Raw genomic sequence first — 22,870 nt, forward strand, 5'->3', positions numbered from 1 at the left:
AAATGTCTAAAATAATTGCTACATTCCGATATTTAAAATCATTTTTTCTCGTGCTCATTCATTTGTGCTCGTACCTTTTGTTGAATTTCAGTTATGGTAAAACAAATTATGTTTTTGCTAACAATATTTTGTTGTTTTGAAGAGTATTGTCATCAAGAAAAATGGTGGTGATTTGAATTCGGAACATTCAACCTATGTTTTATGCCTTTTGCAAAAAATGGCAGAATGTGACACGAAGAATGATCCGTCGGAGCAAAACGACTTCAGCGAAGATGGAAAGAATCGAACAAAGATTTTTTGTGAAAGATGTTCATCTTTAGTTCTTTTACCTAAAAGTGCAATGTACTGCAAATCTGAGGTAATGAATCCTGTTTTGCTCAACCACTTCTTTCTATCCATATAAATGTAGTCCAAATAATTAATGACGTCTGGCAAAGCTATTTTGATTTTTTTCTGGGAAGATAAACATCATGATTATTTGGACTAATCCATACACTATCATGAGGGTGGTAAAGGGTTTTATCGTGTAACGTGATCACCGTTTTTTATTTCACGCTCAACATGTTTTTACTTTTTTTTTGACGTGCAGCCAGGTGCTCCGACAGCCCATTACTGCGACAACCCACTATTCCGACGACCCATTACCCGACAGCTCATTATTCCGACAATAAATACCAACTCAGTTCTCTATAATATTTGTGGTTGTCCGTTTTGATTCCAATTATTCTTTCCATGCGTGATATTTGTGCTGAACGGGTCGTTGTCGACCTGGGTACTCCATCAACGTACCCTGGGTACTTTTACTTTCAATGATGGTACCCTGGGTACCGTGTTTTGTCATACACGTACCCTCGTTTGAAATAAAATGCGTCATGGTACCGCGGAGTATTAAACGTACCCTACTCTCGTCTTAAAACCATGTGATTGCTATCGGAACATCTCTTGATGTTGTTGATGATGTAAAATGGCGCGGAAAATTAAACAAGAAAATCTTAAGGAGTATTTGGATTCTATTGAAACTTTCAACTTGGCAAATATTATCCGGAAAGGAAGAGAAGTTAAAACAAAATATGTGAAAGCTGAAAAGGGAGAACCAACAGCAACATGGAAGGTTCGGAGAAATTGATCATGTTCGTTCTCATCTGATTCTGTTTCTGAATCATTGTAACCCCGAATCAAATCCATCGTCCATTTGTTGTTTACAAGTGTAGAATATAATTAAAAATCAACCCACGGGCTAACCACCAACATCCGACTATTCGGAACTCCTAAGAAATCTCGCGATAAATTTCAAGACTCAAATCGGTACGAAGCTGGGTACGATTATCGACGGAAACGTACCCTATTGGTACCATTCATCCAAAACACGGTACCCAGGGTACCATCATTGAAATTAAAAGTACCCAGGGTACGTTGATGGAGTACCCAGGTCGACAACGACCCGTTCAGCGATATTTGTCTCAGTATATTGGAGTTGATACACATGCTTATTGCAACTGCTCAGTCCTTACCCTCATCCCTCACTTGTTTTACGTGTCTGGGTATGTAATTTGTCTGTATATTTCGTCGTTTGTGTGTCCACTGTCAGTCTCTGCTGTTCTAGTTCGCTGTTTTTTGTGTGTCTTGATCTGCCTTCTTTCACTAGATCTTCGGTTTCCCCGTTTCGCGTATCAGGAGAATGAGGTTTCACCACTATTAACTACATAATAAATTTATCTTATCTCCTATACATTTCTAGGGATATATGATTGGTTAAGAGCGTCCGCGTGAAGACCGTGTATATTCCATATTAGGTCAGTAGGGAGGCGGGGCTTATTTCAATACACGGTTAGTAGTGGAGTTACGACTTTGGCACTATTAATTTGATTAATTAAATGTATTGAAAGTTCTTTTTAATATTGTTATATCAAGGTTGTTGATATTAAATTATTATTGTTGACATTGTTTTTTTGTGTGCAGATCAATAGAAGTAGGTTCTTAAAATTGAACACTTGAACACTTTTCATGCTTATATAAAAAGGAAGATGTGTTTTATGATTGCAAATGAGACAACTCTAGTCTAAATTCAACAAATAAAGATTGTCTGTAAGATAAATTGGTTACATAGTGTGCTATTGACCTAATACCATATATACTGGGTCAGTAAATTCCATATTGGGTGCGTTCAGTCTCACCCATATGGAATTTACTGACCCTGTATATATCGTAATTGGTCACTAACTCACTATGTAACTAAAGAATAAAAATATTAAGATATCATAATTCATTGATTTTAAGAAAGGTAGTTCATATGTTAATTATAACATGTATAAGAATCGGTGTTCACCCATTACATTATGAATTGAAAATGTCAGATACTTGTAGTGTACAGCTGATAACGTTGAGGATGAACGTCATTTTTCAATCGAATGCTCACTTCATAATAATTTGAGGGAGGAACTCTTTCAGCATATTTCTAGCACATCTCAGAACTTCGAAGTTCAATAACTATGATAAATCTTCGATGTTAACACAAGAAAACTTTACTATAATTGGGGAAAATGATGATTATATTGTTAGTTTTTTTTAATTATGTAGTACATGTCTTGATACTGACTGTTATTTGATATTAATGTGTTAGTTGTTTTTTTTTCTTTTTTTATTTTGGCTGCGATTGTGACTCAGGCTTATGGTGCTATAAAGATAATTACAAAATGTATATCATATATATACTTCATTTTATTATTTCATTGTTATAACAAATCATTGTAATCATTGTATGAAATTTAAAACCCGCAAGGGTCCATAATTGGATTAATAAAGTATTCTATTCTATTCTATTCTATTCTATACTATTGTAAAGTCTTAATGTTGACCCAATCATTATACCGCCGCTTCGAAAAAAGTGTGGTATACTGTTTTACCTCTGTCTGTCCGTCCAACTGTTCATTTGTCAGTCAGTCCGTCAGTTCGTCCCTCCGTCCCATGAATATTTTGTTGTATCTTTTTATGCCCCACCTACGATAGTAGAGGGGCATTATGTTTTCTGGTCTGTGCCTCCGTCCGTTCGTCCGTGCGTCCGTTCGCCCCACTTCAGGTGGTCAAGGTAGTATTTGATGAAGCTGAAGTCCAATCAACTTGAAACTTAGTACACTTGTTGCTTATGATATGATCTTTCTAATTTTAAATCCAAATTAGACTTTTGGCCCCAATTTCAAGGTCCACTAAACATAGAAAATGAAAGTGGGAGTTTCAGGTTTAAGTTTTTGGTCAAGGTAGTTTTTGATGAAGCTGAAGTCCAATCAACTTGAAACTTAGTTCACTTGTTGCTTATGATATGATCTTTCTAATTTTAAAGCCAAATTAGACTTTTGATCCCAATTTCACGGTCCACTGGACATAGAAAATGCAGCTGAGAAAATGTAGTAAATGGGAAATTCAGGTTAAAGTTTTTGATTAAGATAGTTTTTGATGAAGTTGAAGACCAAGCAACTTGAAACTAAGTACACATGTTCCCTATATGGTATGATCTTTCTAATTTTAATGCCAAATTAGATTTTTTACCCAATTTCAAGGTCCATTGAACATGAAAAATGAAAATGCGAGTGGGGCATCCGTGTACTTAGGACACATTCTTGTTCATGAACTACATTACAAGGATTTGTGAAAGGTTTATTGAAGTCATCTATATCGTGTGATGTGTTTTCAGATTCATTACTCAACCACTATCTGTTTACCGAACACTTTTCACATGACAGCCAAGTTAAAAAATTTCGTCACATTTTTCTCAATACAATGATTTCAGAAATTTGGTTTCAAGGTTTATATAAGTCAGCTATACTGTGTAATGTGTATTTCAAATTCACAACTCAACAATGAAATATTTTGGCAGGGGTATCATCAGTAGCTCGCACCATCACTGGTTGTTCTTGATTTATATGCTCTCTATAGACTCTTTAATTTGGAAAATGAAATATTCTGTTCTGTTCTATTCTATATACAGATTTCGAATTGAGTATATAGAAAGTATTCGAACTACCTTAGCCTAATGTTATGTTATATATTCGGAGTTATTTCTTAAAATATGTTATTACATATATCTAAACTTAATAATACAGACACTGAGACAGACAATTTTTTTTTACCCTGTTACCCTTATACTTGACTTGATAAGTGTCGGACTCATGAGTTGTCAGAGTATTGGGCTGTCGGAGCCATGGGTTGTTGGACTATTGGGTTGTCGGACTAATAGGTTGTCGGACCAATGGGCTGTCGAACTAATGAGCTGTCGGAATAATGGTGTGTAACCTTTACTTTTTTATACAAAGTTCATGACAGAAATTATTTCATGTTCAACGTGAAATTATGTCTTATTTCACATTTTTTCTGTGCAAGCAGCCCCTTTTACCACCCTCACTATTGACAAACATTATTTGTCAAAAAATGTATTGCAAAAATCAGATAATAAACATGATAAACTGATAAATAGTGGCATAAATTTGGCAAACATTATTTGTCAAAAAATGTATTGCAAAAATCAGATAATAAACATGATAAACTGATAAATAGTGGCATAAATTTGACTATCCACACTTTGGCACCTGGTTGGCCTGAATTAGATGACAAGATTTAAAATAGAATAGAATAAGGTTCTAAGCTGAATCTGTCAAAAGTCTCTTATAGTTATACATGTGACGAAAAAGTTAAGTATGGGACTTGAACTAAAGTGTGTATCCGTGTGTTTGTGCTGTAAGTTTCAGGTCGTGCCTTTCATTCATACATGGACGATGAATGCCAAGTATACTCTTTAACAGGGTAACCCTTGAAATCTACTGGTAGCCTGATTGAGGGAATCCTGGTCAGTCACATAAATAATAAATAAATGGATCCTGGTGCAGTCTGAACGAAGTCTTGCTAAAGAACATAAACACGAAGTCGAATAAAAGTTCAATACTGTATTATTAAAATCACATTATACAAGTATAACACAATGTACATCTAATAAAACGGTTGTCTTCTCTATTACATAAACGTTACTGTCCTCTCCTTACTATAAATTCTCTCTCCTCTTTATCTCACGCTCTTTCTCTCTTTTATATGACTCCTACAAAGCCTGTATACAAATATAGACTACAAGGGCTACCAGGCTCCGTGTAGTCCGAGTGTACCGGTGATCCGGGCTCCTAGTGATCCATGCTCCTTACATAAATTTACTAGGACACCATATGCAAATCATTAGGGCTCACTAGTCAAACAAAGAAATCTAAATATAGCTCTTAATTGATATAATCTCTGATGATCTCTTACATTATTAAATGGCTGTATGTGAAAATACACTTGTATAACTGTAAACCTGATACAATCAGATAACACACTTGACCTTACATATCAAAATGTTACATACAACCTCACACTGCAGATTTGGGACAACCCACCAAATGGGGGAACTGTTCCCAAAATGTGTACTGGAATGCCCATTTAAATTTAGAAAAGGGGGTCATCATAGGGTTTATTGTCAGAGTCAGATTTTTTTTATAGGCTTTTGCATGAATAATGCTATCAATCAAATTATCTTTTTCAAAATTTAACCGGATAAACAAATTTTTTTCCCCATCAATTTGGGAATCAGAATATTTTTTAGAAAAAAACCCATTTGATCTCAAATTGGAAACTCTTTGAGTTTCAAGGCAGCATGTTAACAACTTAGCGCAAGAAGTACTTCCACCAGGGTTTCCCTTGGGTCAATTATTTTTTTGCCACCTCTTTCGCCAAAACAATATATTTTTCGCCACTTTATTATTTTTGTCGCCAAGTAACATAAATATTTTTTTGTTTTTTGTCTTCCACACATTGTAGCTAAACCACTTTAGTTACATATGGTTTATATATAATTAGTATCTAATACATAATATACTAAGGGAAACAATCTCGTCACACATGTATTAACTTTTACCTCTGCCAGGTTTTGATGGTAGATACATGTACATGTATATATATAAATATATTTGTTAAAATATACTTTTTATGCCCCACCTACGATAGTAGAGGGGCATTATGTTTTCTGGTCTGTACGTCCGTTCGTCCGTCTGTCTGTTCCTTCGTCCGTCTGTACGTCCATTCGTCCTGCTTCAGGTTAAAGTTTTTGGTCAAAGTAGTTTTTGATGAAGTTAAAGTCCAATCAACTTGAAACTTAATACACATGTTCCCTATATGGTATGATCTTTCTAATTTTAATGCCAAAAAAGAGTTTTGACCTCAATTTCACGGTCCACTGAACATAGAAAATGATAGTGTGAGTGGGGCATCCGTGTACTGGGGACACATTCTTGTTCACATACTTTCTTGGGTCTTATGGAAACTGTAGTTTGTGCTGTTTTTAGAACAACAACATTAGTTTTACATGCACACAAATAAAAATTGGGGTTTTTATCGTTGTGTTCAGTTTAGACTTGTGTTTATATATACATGTACAGTATATATATATATTAAAATAAAATCTCCAGTTCATGTCTTTAAACATGTTAAACATTTGTTAAAACTGAATTTGTTTTTATTTTTCAGTTCTTTATGCCACACATGAAGAAAAAGAAGGAAGGTTTAGACTCAAATGGAGAGAAGCTATCAGATTTCTGGAAGGTGGGAGACATGTTTACATTTGAGAATGTTGGATTCTGTAATACAGTGGACAATATTAAATATTTAGTTTGTGCTGATTGTGAAGTTGGACCAATCGGATGGCATGATATTAGTGACAAAACAGCGTATTACATAGCTCTAGATAGAGTTGTACACAAAGATTAGAAACAAACATGTGTAATTTGTTATATTTTTAACTTTTTTTTATTTTTATGTCATTGTACATGTGCAATTTGTTTACCTTATCATTCCTAATAAAATGTTATATCTTTTAAAGGAAATGTGGAACTTTATGCTGTAACTGCCTATTGGTTAGTGCATCGGACTACTAACACAAAGATTCCTGATTCGATTCCGGGTCCGTGATGAAAATTTCAGGGACTGGATTTTTCGGCTTTCCCTTGACACCATTTGCGAGTATGGTCTTCAGGAAACGGTGATTGTCCGTTAGAAGGGGACGATAAATGGCTGACCCGTGTTAAGAGAGAGCAATATCTCGTGCACGTTAAAGACACCCTTGTAGATATCAAAAAAGAGTAGGCTAGTGCCGCTACAAGGCAGCACTCGCACCCGCAAAGTGGAAAGGGATTAATATAAGTTGCAAAACTTGTTTCCCAATTGACTATAAATAAAATGGGAGAGCTGTAAGTTGTAGGTTCAATCCCAAACCAAGGACTTGAAATTTGGTATTGGCTGCTTCTAGTAGCTCAGCGTATGTTATTTAGAAATAAGCATAGAACCTGGGTGGTTTGGAATCAGAATAATATGTCCTGGTAGTGTGCCATGTCATCCTGTTGACTATTACCTTTTGAACTATAAGCATCATGTTAGAAAATCATCTCATATAATACTTTCAACTGGACATTCAACACTAATTCATCCATCATTGACCTAAGACTATTCTGACATTTCGTTTTGTTAGAGGTAAAAGAGCAGGGCGAAAGATTTCAGAGGGACTTTCAAATTCATATGTCGAAAATGTCATATTAAAATGATGTAGATCTCAAATGTTTGATGTGTTTTACTTTCCAATCTTTGGTCTCCATAATAAATATGATTTTACTCCACAAACATGTGTCATACTGAATAGTTAGCTATAAAAGGGGCAGACATGACTGATGTTGAACAATTCACAGGAGATAAACAAATTGCCTTATTTATGTTCAAAACAATGAACAAAAAACAATATCATATACAACAAACAACAACCACTGAATTACAGGCTCTTGACTTGGGACAGGCACAGTGAACAGAATGTGGTGAGGTTAAACATGTTAGGGGCGTCCAATACTCCCCCTAACATGGGACAGCCTTGTAACAGCATAACATATGATCAAACTATAAAAATTGGAGGTAAAGGTTTAGGGTTTAACTCATCGAATTATACAAAGCAGAAAAAAACAAGTTTTAAAAATACAACCAGATTTTGCAGGAGATTTATACAGCCAACAAAAGACACGAAGTACAGATCTGTATGAGTCTGATTTTGGTTTAAACAAGATTTTATTAAAATCAATGTATGGATTATGCTCATTGTTTAAGGTCATACAGGGACCTATGGTTGTTTACTTCTAAGTCCTTTTGTCTCTAGTGGAGAGTTGTCTCATTTGCAATCAAACCACATCTCATTTTTGGGCCAAGTGAGCTTTTCTCATCACTTGGCGTCCGTCGTCTGTCGTCGTCGTTGTAAACTTTTTACATTTTGAACTTCTTTACGAGAACCACTAAATGGAATGAAACCAAACATGGCATGAATGTTCCTTATGAGGTGCTGACCAAGTGTTGTTACTTTGTACCTGATCCATCATCCAAGATGGCCGCCAGCGGGGGGACTTAGTTTAACATAGGACCTTATGGGAAATACATACAAATGTCCTCTTTTAGAGAACCACTGAATGGAATGAAACCAAACATAGCATAAATGTTCCTTATGAGATGCTGACCAAGTGTTGTTACTTTGTAGCCGATCCATCATCCAAGATGGCTGCCAGCAGGGGACTTAGTTTAACAAGGAACCCTATGGGAAATACATACAAATGTCTTCTTTTAGAGAACCACTGAATTGATTGAAAACAAAAATAGCATGAATGCTCCTTATGAGATACTGACCAAGAGTTGTTACTTTATAGCCGATCCATCATCCAAGATGGCCGCCAGTGGGGACTTAGTTTAACATGGGGACCCTATAGGAAATACATACAAATGTCTTCTTTTAGAGAACCACGGAATAGAATGAAACCAAACATAGCATGAATGTTTCTTATGAAAACGCTGACCAAGTGTTGTTATTTTGTAGCCGATCCATCATCAAAGATGGCTGCCAGCGGGGGGGGGGGGGGGAGGGGGGACTCTGTTAAACACAGTACCCTATGGGAAATACATACAAATGTCTTCTGTTGGAAAAGCACTGAATGGAATGAAATCAAACATGGCATGAATGTTTCTTATGAGGTGCTGACCAAGTGTTGTTACTTTGTAGCTGATCCATAATCCAAGATGGCCGCCAGCAGGGGACTTAGTTTAACATAGGACCCTATGGGAAATACATACAAATGTCCTCTTTTAGAGAACCACTGAATGGAATGAAACCAAACATAGCATAAATGTTCCTTATGAGATGCTGACCAAGTGTTGTTACTTTGTACCTGATCCATCATCCAAGATGGCCGCCAGCGGGGGGACTCTGTTAAACACAGTACCCTATGGGAAATACATACAAATGTCTTCTGTTAGAAAAGCACTAAATGGAATGAAATCAAACATGGCATGAATGTTTCTTATTAGGTGCTGACCAAGTGTTGTTACTTTGTACCCGATCCATTATCCAAGATGGCCACCAGACGGGGGCTTAGTTTATCATGGTACCAGTATAGGAAATACATACAAATGTCTTCTTTAAGAGAACTACTGAATGAAATGAAACCAAACATAACAATATTAAACCAAATTTGGCCTATAACATCATTATAAGTATCTGTTACAATTTTTACATTTTTTAATATTATTTCAAAATCAAAATTAGAATCAGGTGAGCGACACAGGCTCTTGAGAGCGTCTAGTTGTACTATAACTCAAAAACCAAATCATTTAGAGCAAATCTGACAGATGGGAAAACTGTTTATCAGGTCAAGATCTATCTGCTCTGAAATTTTCAGATGAATCAGACAACCTGTTGTTATGTTGCTGTCCCTGAAATGGTAATTTTAAGGAAGTTTTGCCATTTTTGGTTATTATCTTGAATATTATTATAGATAGAGATAAACTGTAAGCAGCAATAATATTTAGCAAATGAAGCTCTTCAAATAAGTCACCATGATCAAAATGGTCAGTTGACCCCTTAAGGAGTAGTGCCCTTTAAATGAACAATTCTATGTAGTAAGATTTGCTGTAACTGCTTCCGTTTCAGCGATATGAGCCCAAAACTGCATTTTATCCTATGTACTATTTTTAGCCATGGCAGCCATCTTGGTTTGCGGGCGCGGTCATCAGACACATTTTTTGACCTAGATACCCTAACGATGATTGTGGACAAGTTTGGTTAAATTTGTCTAAGTAGTTTCACAGGCGAAGATTTTTGTAAAAGATAACAAAAGTTTATGAAAAATTGTTAAAAATTTACTATATAATAGGTCAAGATCTATCTGCCCTGAAATTTTCAGACCATTCAGACAACCTGTTGTTGGGTTGCTGCCTTTGAATATGTAATTTTAAGAAAATTTTGCAGCTTTTGGTTATTATCTTGAATTTTATTATAGATAGAGATAAACTGTAAACAGCAATAATGTACAGCAAAATAAGATCTAACCAGATGCTCCGCAGGGTGCAGCTTTATACGACCGCAGAGGTTGAACCTTGAACGCTTGGGGCAAGTATAGACACAACATTCAAGCTGGATTCAGCTCTGAATTTGGATTGTGATTATGTAGTTGACACAGCATAGGTTTCTGACACAGAATGAATGTGGGACTTAAAAAAAATTGTTTGCCTTTGAGCAATTCACTATGCTGTTGAATATTAATCCTCTTAAAAAATGTTTGAAGAAATTTTCTTTTTATTTATGAAATCTGAAATGAGAAAAATTGAACCCCCGAATTTTTTTTCACCCCCCCCTTTCCCTTATTCCAAAACTGATCTCAATTCAAATTTCTAATGGAGTTTGCAACAATAACTACTCATTTGAATACATCATAAAATATTAAAATATGAAAAAGTGCTTGTAATCACTGAATGGTAAAGATTGTTTTAATTTACTAGTTGGTAGTAAAAGCGAATATTGCATTGTATATTGTATATAGCATTGATTTAAGTTGATTCAACTACTATTCTGGACAAAGAAAATAACTTCAATTTTTAAAGAATATTTCATAAAGCATTGGTTTAAGGTGATTCAACAACCATTCTGGACAAAGAAAGATAACTTCAATTTATTGTCTTGAAACTACAATAATCATGATTAAAAATAAACAAAAAAGCTTTATCAGCAACATTTTATATTGGCAAATTTCCAATGAAGTTTATTAAGCTTAAGTCATTGGCAAATTTCCAATATACATAATTTAAAAGCAGTTTAGGTGAGATAAACAAAAAAGCTTCATCCGCAACATTTTATATTGGCAAATTTCCAATGAAGTTCATTAAACTTAAGTTATTGGAAAATTTCCAATGGAATTTATCAATAATAAAGTTTTTGGCAAATTTCCAATATACATAATTTAAAAGCAGTTTAGGTGAGATATTCAAATGAGTTTCAATTACCAACCTTACTCTGCTTTTAAATTATGTTTTGTACTTAAGTAATTGTCCATTAACCTGGAAACCCTTTCCCCCTTTTTTATACGACCGCAAAAATTGAAAATTTTTTGGTCATATATTGGTATCACGTTGGCATTGTCGTCTGCGTCGTAGTCGTCGTCGTCGTCTGAATACTTTTAGTGTTCACACTCTAACTTTAGTAAAAATGAATAGAAATCTATGAAATTTTAACACAAGGTTTATGACCACAAAAGGGAGGTTGTGATTGATTTTGGGAGTTTTGGTCCCAACATTTAAGGAATTAGGGGCCAAAAAGGGCCCAAATAAGCATTTTCTTGGTTTTCGCACTATAACTTTAGTTTAAGTAAATAGAAATCTATGAAATTTTGACACAAGGTTTATGACCACAAAAGGAAGGTTGGGATTGATTTTGGGAGTTTTGGTCGAAACAGTTTAGGAATTAGGGGCCAAAAAAGGGCCCAAATAAGCATTATTCTTGGTTTTCGCAAAATAACTTTAGTATAAGTACATAGAAATCAATGAAATTTAAACACAAGGTTTATGACCACAAAAGGAAGGTTGGGATTGATTTTGGGAGTTGAGGTCCCAACAGTTTAGAAATTAGGGGTCAAAAAGGGGCCCAAATAAGCATTATTTTTGGTATTCGCACCATAACTTTAGTATAAGTAAATAAAAATCTATGAAATTTAAACACAAGGTTTATGACCATAAAAGGAAGGTTGGGTTTGATTTTGGGAGTTTTGGTCCCAACAGTTTAGGAATAAGGGTTCTTTGATATGCTGAATCTAAAAATGTACTTAGATTTTTGATTATTGGTCCAGTTTTCAAGTCGGTCTAAATCGGGGTCCAAAATTAAACTTTGTTTGATTTCATTAAAAATTGAATAATTGGGGTTCTTTGATATGCCAAATCTAAATGTGTATGTAGATTCTTAATTTTTGGTCCTGTTTTCAAATTGGTCTACATTAAGGCAGCAACCATTTGATTTTCTGGGGGGGGCTATGGTTTTTTTTGGGAAAAAAAGTTTGTTTCCAGTTTTTGGAGAAAAAAATAATTTGTTTTTGATTCTGAGAAAAAAAAATTGTTTGTTTCATCCTCAGCTGCCACTATATGTAATGCTAAAATTGAAAGAAAAAAATTGTTTTCGACTTGTCGCGAAAAAAATAGATTGTTTTTCGCCGCAGGCGAAAAAAAAAATTTGTCCAGAAAAAAAAACCATAGCCCCCCCCCAGAAAATCAAATGGTTGCTGCCTAAAGTCCAAAGGGTCCAAAATTAAACTAAGTTTGATTTTAACAAAAATTGAATTCTTGGGCTTTTTTGATATGCTGAATCTAAACATGTACTTAGATTTTTGATTATGGGCCCAGTTTATAAGTTTGTTTAAATCAGGATCCAAAATTATTATATTAAGTATTGTGCAATAGCAAGAAATTTTCAATTGCACAGTATTCAGCAACAGCAAGAAATCTTCAATTGCACAGTATTGTGCAATAGCAAGAAATTTTCAATTGCACAGTATTACACAATAGCAAGAAATCTTCAATTGCATGGTATTGTGCAATAGCAAATGTTTTCAATTGCACAGTATTGTGCAATAGCAAGAAATATCTAATTGCATGGTATTGTGCAATAGCAAGAAATTTTCAATTGGAGTTATCCTTCTTTGTCCAGAATAGTAGTTAAATCAACTTAAATCATTGTTTTATACAATATACAATGTATATTCACTTTTACTACCAACTGATAAATTAAAACAATCTTTACCATTCAGTGTTAACAAGCACTTTATTTTACATTTTGATATTTTATGATGTATTTAAATGAGTAGTTATTGTTGTAAACTCCATTAGAAATTTGAATTGAGATCAGTTTTGGAAAAAAGGGAAAGGGGGATGTGGGAAAAAAAATGGGGGTGGGGAGTTAAATTTTTCTCATTTCAGATTTCATAAATAGAAAGAAAATTTCTTCAAACATTTTTTTGAGAGGATTAATATTCAACAGCATAGTGAATTGCTCAAAGGCAAAAAAAATTTTCAAGTTCATTAGACCACATTCATTCTGTGTCAGAAACCTATGCTGTGTCAACTATTTAATCACAATCCAAATTTAGAGCTGAATCCAGCTTGAATGTTGTGTCCATACTTGCCCCAACCGTTTAAGGTTCAACCTCTGCGGTTGTATAAAGCTGTGCCCTGCAGAGCATCTGGTTGCACCTTATTCCTTAACGGTTTGAGCCATAACTCCCAAAGACAATTATTACCATCCCTTTGTGGTATATCCAAAATCTAAATACATGGTTAGATTCAGCATATCAAAGAACCCCAAGAATTATTTTTTTTTATGAAATCAAATAAAGTTCAATTTTGGACCCTTTAGACCTCACTGTTGACCAATTTGATAACCGGTCCCAAATATCATAAATCTAAATACATGGTTAGATTCAGCATATCAAAGAACCTCATATATTCAATTTTTGTTGAAATTAAACAAAGTTTAATTTGGACCCCAATTTGGACCCACTTGAAAACTGGGCCCATAATAAAAAAACTAAGTACATGTTTAGATTCAGCATATCAAAGAACCCCAAGAATTCACTTTTTGTTAAAATCAACCTAAGTTTAATTTTGGACCCTTTGGAACTTACTGTAGACCAATTTGAAAACAGGAACAAAATTTAAGAATCTAAATACACGGTTAGATTCGGCATATCAAAGAACCCCAATAATTCAATTTTTGATGAAATCAAAAAAAGTTGAATTTTTTACCCTTCTTGCCACTAATTCCTAAACTGTTTGAACCAAAACTCCCAAAATCAATACCAACCTTCCTTTTGTGGTCATATTTAATTATTATTTAACCTTGTGTTTAAATTTCATAGATTTCTATTTACTTATACATGTACTACAGTTATTGTGCGAAAACCAATAAATGCTTATTTGAGCCCTTTTTTAGCCCCTAATTCCTAAACTGTTGGTAGCAAAACTCCAAAAATCAATCCCAACCTTCTTTTTGTGGTCATTAACCTTGTGTTAAAATTTTATAGATTCTATTTACTTATACTAGAGTTATTGTACGAAAACCAAGAAAAATGTTTATTGGACCCTTTTTTGGCCCCTAATTCTTAAACTGTTGGGACCAAAACTTCCAAAATTAATCCCAACCTTCCGTTTGTTGTCATAAACCTTGTGTTTAAATTTCATAGATTTCTATTAACTTATACTAAAGTTATTGTGCGAAAACCAAATGTCTTCGGACGATGACGACGACGACGCCAACGTCATACCAATATACGACCGCAAAAATTTTGCGGTCAAATAAAAATAAGTCAACATGAACAAAATGGTCAATTTACCCCTTAAGGAGTTATTGCCCTTTATAGTCAATTTTTAATAATTTTCATAAATTAAGATAGAGATAATTGTAAGCAGCAAGAATGTTCAGTAAAGTAAGATCTACAAACACATCACCATTTTGTCATGAATCCATCTGTGTCCTTTGTTTAATATGCACAAAGACCAAGGTGAGTGACAGGCTCTTTAGAGCCTCTAGTTATAGTAGCCTGTACATTGTCAACATGAAGTTTTACCAAAATATGTCCTGTAAATTCAGAAATTATTGCATGCATTTATTATTGCAATTTTGTCATTTGAGACCTTAATGCGATTTTAATTTTTGCAATAGTGAGAAAAATCCTGTATAATTTATAAAACAAACTTCAAAATGTGAGTTTAAGTTATTGCAATTATAACTATGTCGCATTTTTGGCAATAATAAAAACATCGCAATTATTTTTGAATTTACAGTAATAAAGATAAAATTACAGTCAATTTTGTGTCATAACAAATTTTGGTTCCACATCTGAGATATACATTCTGTTAGTCTGAAAAAGTATGTTTGTGGCACTATGTGGGAATCATCAAATATCTCTCCAAGCAACATTATTGATGGTATAATTCACCACTGTAGTGGCATTTCCAAAAATGCGATTGGCTAACAATCTCTGAAACAACAGATATTTGACCAACTGTATGATAATGATGTTATTTTCTTTTTTTGTGTACACACTCATAACCCTTTATTTGATTTTTGAAATATCGACATTAGGAATAAAAAAAATATCCACACAACTATAGACACGGTCTTTTGTAAAACTTTTTAATTCTAAAAAAAATTGTATGAATGATAAATGATACAATAATGAATAAATATATCACAGAAATGTAAAGTTAGTGGTCTACATAGAAATATGTAACCGATAACATGAATAAGTTAATATTAAAATGTAAGTTAAAACATTGCACAATGATATTGTTGTAAACATAAACATTCAAAATAATATATAAAAAAGTAGGAAAACAAAACATTTAAAATCTTCATCACATAAATTATAAGTAACAAAATATTCTTATATCTGAATTATTGGTATTTTTTAGTGTAAAATTATACATATAAAGTAGAATTAATGTAATATATATATATATATATAAAGTACTATAAATAATACAAGTAGGTACTTAACAAATCTGGATTTCATTGATGGTTCCAGAAGATTGAAAATTATATTTAGTGACTGAATCATCTTGACTATTTTTTTTTACAAATTGTACAACTTAATACCATATGACTATGTAGTACACCAAGTATATTTTTTAATTTCTTTAGTGATTGTTTATGATAATGAGATCAAGAAGTTCTGATACATTTTCCATTAAAAGTCATATAAATTAAAATAGTATATAGGCACTGTTTGAGCAATGCATCTGGAGTATAGTCTTAGCCTTATTTCAAATCAGGAAATAGAAGATTATCATATTGAAAATGTTGAAATATGGCACATTAAATAGTTATGTAGTACCTCATGGCACTATAAAAATGACAATATGTAAATGATTCATTTAAAATGTCTAGTATTAAAAAAGTTATTTGATTTTAATGTAAGACAAAATATTAGAAAAAAAGTTAAACAGTACAAAAAATAAAATATGCATAAACAGATTGTCAATAATAATCATTTATCAACTAACAACTTTAACAAACTTATGGTGTTATCTAGTATAAGTAGATGTTCATCTATCACACTGAAATAACCATTTTTCATAAATAACACAACAACATTGATATCCTGCTAAATCACATAATCTTACAATTTTATTTTCTACCCCACAGAAAAACTTATGGTGACATCTAGTATAAGTAGATGTTCACCTATCACACTGAAATAATCATTCTTCATAAATAACACAACCATATTGCTAAATCACACAATCTTACAATTTCATTTTCTACCATAATCTTTCTAAATCACACAATCTTACAATTTCATGTTCTACCACACAGACAACACATACCAGTACATTATATAAATATTAGTCACATTCTAAGCAATCTGTCCCATACTCTACAACATACTCTCAATCTAATTGTCATGGGAGATAACCCTGTAAAAAGTCAAATGCTGCCTTGATGTTTATACTTCATTCATAGATGTCATTTATATATCATCTGGAAGTTCAGGGAGCTCTGCATCTTTTGGTTCTGTTGCATCAATTCTAACACCTGAAAAAAACAAAAGTTTTTGTTGTAAGCAGATTTCATGGATGTTGTAGTTGCAAATGGTACTGACTCACTACTATAATTTATGTTACTCCTCAGAGAGTGAAATCTTCAAACCTGTACGAAAAGTTAAATATTGTCTCCTTATTGAATATTCCTGGATTCCCAACTGATTTAAATCAACAGAGAATGACTCTAAAAAAGTGTTTTCCCGAAAATAAAATAATACTTACCTAAATATGTAGGAAATCTAGGACTGCCTGAGTTTGTATATTCCTGGAATTTGTATGTAATAATGGACCCAATTTTAGGTGGTCTTTTGCGGTCTTTGTCTGACAAACTGAAAAAGTTATCTTCAATTATTTTATATGCATAATAGTCAACAGCATTTAATAAAACATACAGAAACTATCAAGATGTACATTATAGTAAATAGTTGATTATCTTACTAATGGTTTGGGACTAAAAACAGAAATTACCAAATCTTTCAAAATCAGTATAAAATTTCTGTTTGAAAAAATATAAGTCAATTTCAATAAAATTGTGAATGGTGACCTGGTTGCTGTCTCATTGACCTTTACCAACCCACTGTCACCTTTTACTCATATACAAAAGGAAAATAATACTCATATAAAAATCTGATATGCATTGGTAATATTTACAAATTACTGTAACAAAAAGATAAAAACATCATAGTTACCCAGATCCAACTTTAAATTCTTTCCCACATTCCATCCTGCATTTTAATGCTCCAACTGCTCCTGTAACACGACCTTTTCCTGGGTCGTAACCAATGACAACTGCCTGAAAATAACAGAGATAATGAGTAATATTATAAACATTTAGATATAATTAGTTTATCATTAAAACCAATCTGTGTCTATTTGATTTAATGCCAGTTGACCTAAATATAACTAAAAATTTGAGTTCATTAATTATTTGCACATTAAATTTATATGAAGTGTTTATGGCTATGTGTTTTAGTGTTTCATGGCCATGTGTTGCTCATTTGTTTCATGGCTTTTGTGTTCTTATTTTATATTATGACTATGTTTTGTGCATTTGTTTCATGGCTTTGTGTTGCTCATTTGTTTCATGGCTATGTGTTGTCCATTTGTTTCATGGCTATGTGTTGTTATTTTATATTATGACTATGTTTTGTGCATTTGTTTCATTGCTTTGTGTTGCTCATTTGTTTCATGGCTATGTGTGGTTCTTTTGTTTCATGGCTATGTGTTGTTATTTAATATTATGACTATGTTTTGTGCATTTGTTTCATGGCTTTGTGTTGCTCATTTGTTTCATGGTTATGTGTTGTCCATTTGTTTCATGGCTATGTATGGTTCTTTTGTTTCCAGGCTATGTGTTGGTCATTTGTTTCACAGATATATGATGAAGGTTGCTGCCTCATCAGCATTTATAATATTGTAAATACAACTTAACAAAATAATATATACCTCTGCATCATAAAATTTCTTGAGTTTGAGTAATGTTTTAGATCTACATCTCTCATACACAGATCCTGGCTCTCTTATCATCAGACCTTCTCCTCCCAGTTTTATCATCTTCTTTAGATCATCCTCCAATTGTTGTTTACTGGTACATTTATACTGATCACAAAATTCAGCATACTGAGGCCTGCAAAAAGAGCACCATTTTAAGAATGTGTAAAGTAGCAAATTAAATAAAAAATGTTCTTTTTATTTCATAAAACAATAATAAATATTTGTTTTAAGATGCTTAATTTAGCAATTGTATACAAATGGAAAAAAAGAAAATAAATCAAGGTTTGTCCTGAAAATCCATGTTTACCACTTTTCATGCTAGGCATTTTCAAGTTTTGTTGTTACTTTAAGGTCTACAATATCTTATTTGTTCTGTTCATTAGTTTGAGGGGCCTGGAATTTTAGTGTTCTATACTTTAAAGGATTTATACTTCAATGTGAACACTTACTTATTTGCATCAAACCAATCTTTCACTGTCTTTGTTCTCTTCTCAAAAGTATCTTTCCCCATATTTGGTGAATCAAAAACCTATAAAAAATTTATACCAATATTTATCAAAATGATACCTTAGACCTTCTGTAGAAAGAAGTATTTATATATCAATGAAGGCAATACATGTGGAAATGTATCACGGATTAGAGAATCAGACTTAATGTATTTCTTTAAGCCATTTATAATCCTGGTTTTATCAATTTGTACATAGAATGAGTGCATTCCACATCCCTTTAAATTCCCTGGCATTTCAATATGAAAAAGCCGTACTAATAATTTGTTATTTACATGTACTTAACCTTAAAGTATGTTAACTAATTATAATTTTCTCAGAAACATTGATATCCTGTTTAAACTTGAATAAATATAACCAAAATACTAAACCTACACAGTATTTGATCTTATTCCAGTCAGCACACTCAGCATTCTTCACAACTTTTATTGTCTGCTGAAATTTCTTTCGTCCTCCAAATAATTCACCATCTAAATGGATGTCTTTTGGCAGATCCTAAAAATTAAATAACAAATAAATGTACAAATAAAAAAAAGTTTACACTTTTTTTTTTTTGGGGGGGGGGGGGGGGGTTTGTGTATAACAATTAAAAGTAGTTGCACAAGAATATTACATGTATCCCCAGCTTATAAATGATAAAAAATAATCTTGTCCATGAAATGACAACTAACCAAAAATTAATGAGTGTGTTAAATGATCTTCTATAATTTTGACATAGTGTATTTTATTATTACCTTTGTAAACCATTTTGGTGCATAAAATGGGTTTCCTAGTCTTGAATAGAAACATCTGAAAAATAAATTAAAATAATATTAGTTATATACTAGGTAATTATTTTAATTTGATATAAGTTTATTTCAGTATATTACAACTTTCATCATTATTTAAGTTGGTTGTTGATGCAATTTAAGTTTCTTAGTTAGTTTCCAGTTCTTTTTCTGAATTCCCCCCAAAAATAACTTTTGTTTTTGTGTGTATAGCTGAATATTATTTTTTTTTAACAAAAGACGATTAACTGAGTATTTAATTTTCTTACTTTCCATTCCAAAATGCTCTGACTCCGTCTAACTTCTCACTTATCCACCATCCAACTGGATTACTACAATTTCTAAAAGTAAGAAAAGCTCACTTTAAATTAGTGCCAATATAAATTTTACACTTCACAAGTTTAATAAAGAATATACAAGAAGTGATTCCTTTTTTATATTAAACTGTCACTTAAGACAAAATAATATTTAATGAAAGTTTAAAATCATTACGAAAATACATTGTCTTTAATTGTTGTTTTATGAACAATACCTTTCCATGTATATGATTGAATTAACATTTTTTATTTATGTCAAAAAGCAATATCAGGTAAATTATCTCCCCTTTGCAGTTATAAAATTTTATTACCAGCTCTCTAATAATGAATACTTACTTTGCCTCATATTTATGAGCCAGCAGCAGACTAATAGTTATATGTTGGAAACGTTGACTTGGTTCAACAGGTTTTCTTTTTTCCACAGGAAGTTGTCCAATCCTGGCCTTTTCAAAGGTATCACCAAGATATTCCCGTAAATGTTTGCATGTTCTCTTATTTGTAGCATTTTTCTGTATTTTCCATCCAATGCACCTGGTAATCAGAAAGAAATTAAAAATAAAAAGTGTAATTTAAAAAAAATCTAATCACTATCATGTAGATTTGGATAAACACATTAGAGAAAAAATACACATTTTAAAAAGCAACCATTTCAACTATGAGTTTCAATACTTCACAAGTTCAGCTTTTTATCAGGTTAGTCTTGATTTTTTTTCTTCTGTTCTTTAGTGTACTGGCACATCTATAAATTTTATGTTCACATATGTTTTTTAGTTTACAATTCTTTGATCACAACATGAACAGGTATAATAACTTACGTGCATGTGAAATCACTTCCAAGTCTTTTCAGTCGATAACCACCAGTTAAACTAACTTGAACTCCTTCCTCCAGTTTCTTTGCAGGTTTTGGACGGGAACTTTTTCTACCATCGCCAGGATGTCTGTACTGTTTGCGATGATTTGGATCTTTTCTGTAACATTCATCCCAATACTGACATTTTGGAATATAAACATCTTCACTTGAACCTGAAGCCACAGCATCATCATCATCTGTGTCTTTCTTTGAATCCCCACTTCCAGTTTTCTGTACAAAATAATTTATCAAACTTGTGAATTTAAAATAAGTCTATTTTGTGGTCCTTAACAAAGTGATCAATCCATGCACAACATCTACTATAATGAAAATTTAATATTTGAACAGAAATACAAAGAATTATGATTTTTAAGTTTATTGTTACTTTAACTCAACTGTTTATTCTAATACAACGTTCTACTTTTGATTGGATGATCCGTCTTTCACCAATTCTACAGTTGAAAGTTTTAAATTTATAACTCAATTAATGACAACTGGCAATGAAGATTCATATCAAAACATGATTGTATAGCTATCATTATAATAACATAATCTGATTTTGAATCTACCTTTGTAACAGAAACAGTCTTTGATCTTAATTTCTTCACGGGTGGTGGTGATGGTTCATCATCATCTTCATCATCACTGATAACATGTGTCCTATTTCTCTTTAATTTAGGTTTTGTCTCTTTTGTTTCATCATCCATCAAAATATCTGTGTCACTTCTCTTTAATGTCGGTTTGCTGACTGTCTCATCTTTCATTTCTACATCTGTATAAAATATAAATTTGTAAAATGATTTTATAAAAATGATATGGTAAGGGAATAAAATATCACTCTTTAAACAAATGATACTATACATTCCATGAGGATGTTTTTCTTGTTTCCTAAGAAATGGGTATTATAAAATTGAGAAAGGAAATGGTGAATATGTCAAAGCGACAACCACCCGACCATAGAGCAAACGACAGCCGAAGGCAACCAATGGGTCTTCAATGTAGCGAGAATTCCCGCACCCGTAGGTGTCCTTCAACTGGCCCCTAAAATATGCATAATAGTACAGTGATAATGGACGTCATACTAAACTCCGAATTATACACAAGAAACTAAAATTTAAAATCATACAAGACTAACAAAGGCCAGAGGCTCCTGACTTGGGACAGGCGCAAAATTATGTTGACTCATTGGTCATTGTGACCACCCAGCACTAAAGGAAAAGTTATAAAGCCAGAATAATTCATATCATTTAAAAATTAACTTGAAATGTTTGATGAACCCTGCATGTTTTTAAATTGAACGTGTCAATATATATTTAAGAGCCTATATATTTGATAACCACACCAAGGATTTTTATAGTCAGATCTTATTATACAAATCAATGACCACACATAACAATTTATACATATTATATATGAAATACACACCAGTACTTTTTGTGTCCTCTTTATCACCAGGATGGAGGAAATCTCTTTTGTGAGCAGGATCTTTTCTGAAACATTTCTCCCAGTATTTACACTTTTCTTTTTTATGTGGTGCCATCTCTGTATTCTGCAAAAAAAGCGTTATACTTCCGTTTTATAGAATGTAAAAACTGTTTTATATATTCAGATAAAAATCATAGTTAGGTTAGTATTTTAATTGTAAGTTTTGGAACTGATCGCTCTACATGCTTGATTCTACCGCTGAGATCAGCATATATTATATTGTGTGTTTGTGTGAGGTACTTGATAAACGATTAAATGTGTATTGATTAAATTGTAACATATCAATGCCCTCAAACTAATTGTTTAATAGTGCAGATGTTTTAGTATACCGTGAGTTAGTGTTGTCTGTTTCACAGGGTCGTCAATTATGCTTTCGTTTGCAAAACTTTTGAGTTTTATAGAAAATATAACGTCATGTTTGTACTTGTTGACAACGCCCACATTGTTTAATGATCGAAAAATCTAAACGCAACTCGAAAAACCGGATCTTTATTAAAA

The 22,870-nt window shown here is 32.7% G+C and overlaps 2 protein-coding genes across 2 annotated transcripts; one reads left to right on the forward strand and one right to left on the reverse strand.

Annotated features, from left to right (window-relative positions):
- Nucleotides 1-179: 179 nt before the first annotated feature.
- On the forward strand, nt 180-6,896 carry LOC143080429 (guanine nucleotide exchange factor MSS4-like). Its single transcript, XM_076256273.1, has 2 exons — nt 180-358; nt 6,541-6,896. Exons 1-2 carry the CDS (start codon nt 218-220, stop codon nt 6,778-6,780), a joined length of 381 nt encoding a protein of 126 aa, XP_076112388.1. The 5' UTR covers nt 180-217; the 3' UTR covers nt 6,781-6,896.
- An 8,625-nt stretch (nt 6,897-15,521) lies between these two features.
- LOC143080430 (uncharacterized) lies at nt 15,522-22,829 on the reverse strand. The gene is made up of 13 exons (XM_076256274.1): nt 22,702-22,829; nt 22,313-22,436; nt 21,457-21,659; nt 20,853-21,118; nt 20,374-20,568; nt 19,990-20,061; nt 19,688-19,742; nt 19,329-19,448; nt 18,897-18,976; nt 18,400-18,580; nt 17,643-17,746; nt 17,176-17,282; nt 15,522-16,945 (listed from the first exon to the last, which is right to left on the reverse strand). The coding sequence occupies exons 2-13, from the start codon at nt 22,425-22,427 to the stop codon at nt 16,881-16,883; spliced, it is 1,563 nt and encodes a 520-aa protein (XP_076112389.1). The 5' UTR covers nt 22,428-22,436; nt 22,702-22,829; the 3' UTR covers nt 15,522-16,880.
- Nucleotides 22,830-22,870: the final 41 nt, after the last annotated feature.

This window comes from Mytilus galloprovincialis, chromosome 6 (genome assembly GCF_965363235.1).
Source record: "Mytilus galloprovincialis chromosome 6, xbMytGall1.hap1.1, whole genome shotgun sequence".
Taxonomy (NCBI): domain Eukaryota; kingdom Metazoa; phylum Mollusca; class Bivalvia; order Mytilida; family Mytilidae; genus Mytilus; species Mytilus galloprovincialis.

Excerpts from the sequence above, each read along its gene's own strand:
- LOC143080429 (XM_076256273.1), top strand. The coding sequence starts at position 218 with ATGGCAGAATGTGACACGAAGAATGATCCGTCGGAGCAAAACGACTTC. Across the intron at positions 359-6,540 it reads CAATGTACTGCAAATCTGAG|TTCTTTATGCCACACATGAA; the intron begins GTAATGAATCCT and ends TTTATTTTTCAG.
- LOC143080430 (XM_076256274.1), bottom strand. The coding sequence starts at position 22,427 with ATGGCACCACATAAAAAAGAAAAGTGTAAATACTGGGAGAAATGTTTC. Across the intron at positions 20,062-20,373 it reads GCTCATAAATATGAGGCAAA|AAATTGTAGTAATCCAGTTG; the intron begins GTAAGTATTCAT and ends TCTTACTTTTAG. Across the intron at positions 19,743-19,989 it reads AGAGCATTTTGGAATGGAAA|ATGTTTCTATTCAAGACTAG; the intron begins GTAAGAAAATTA and ends TTTATTTTTCAG.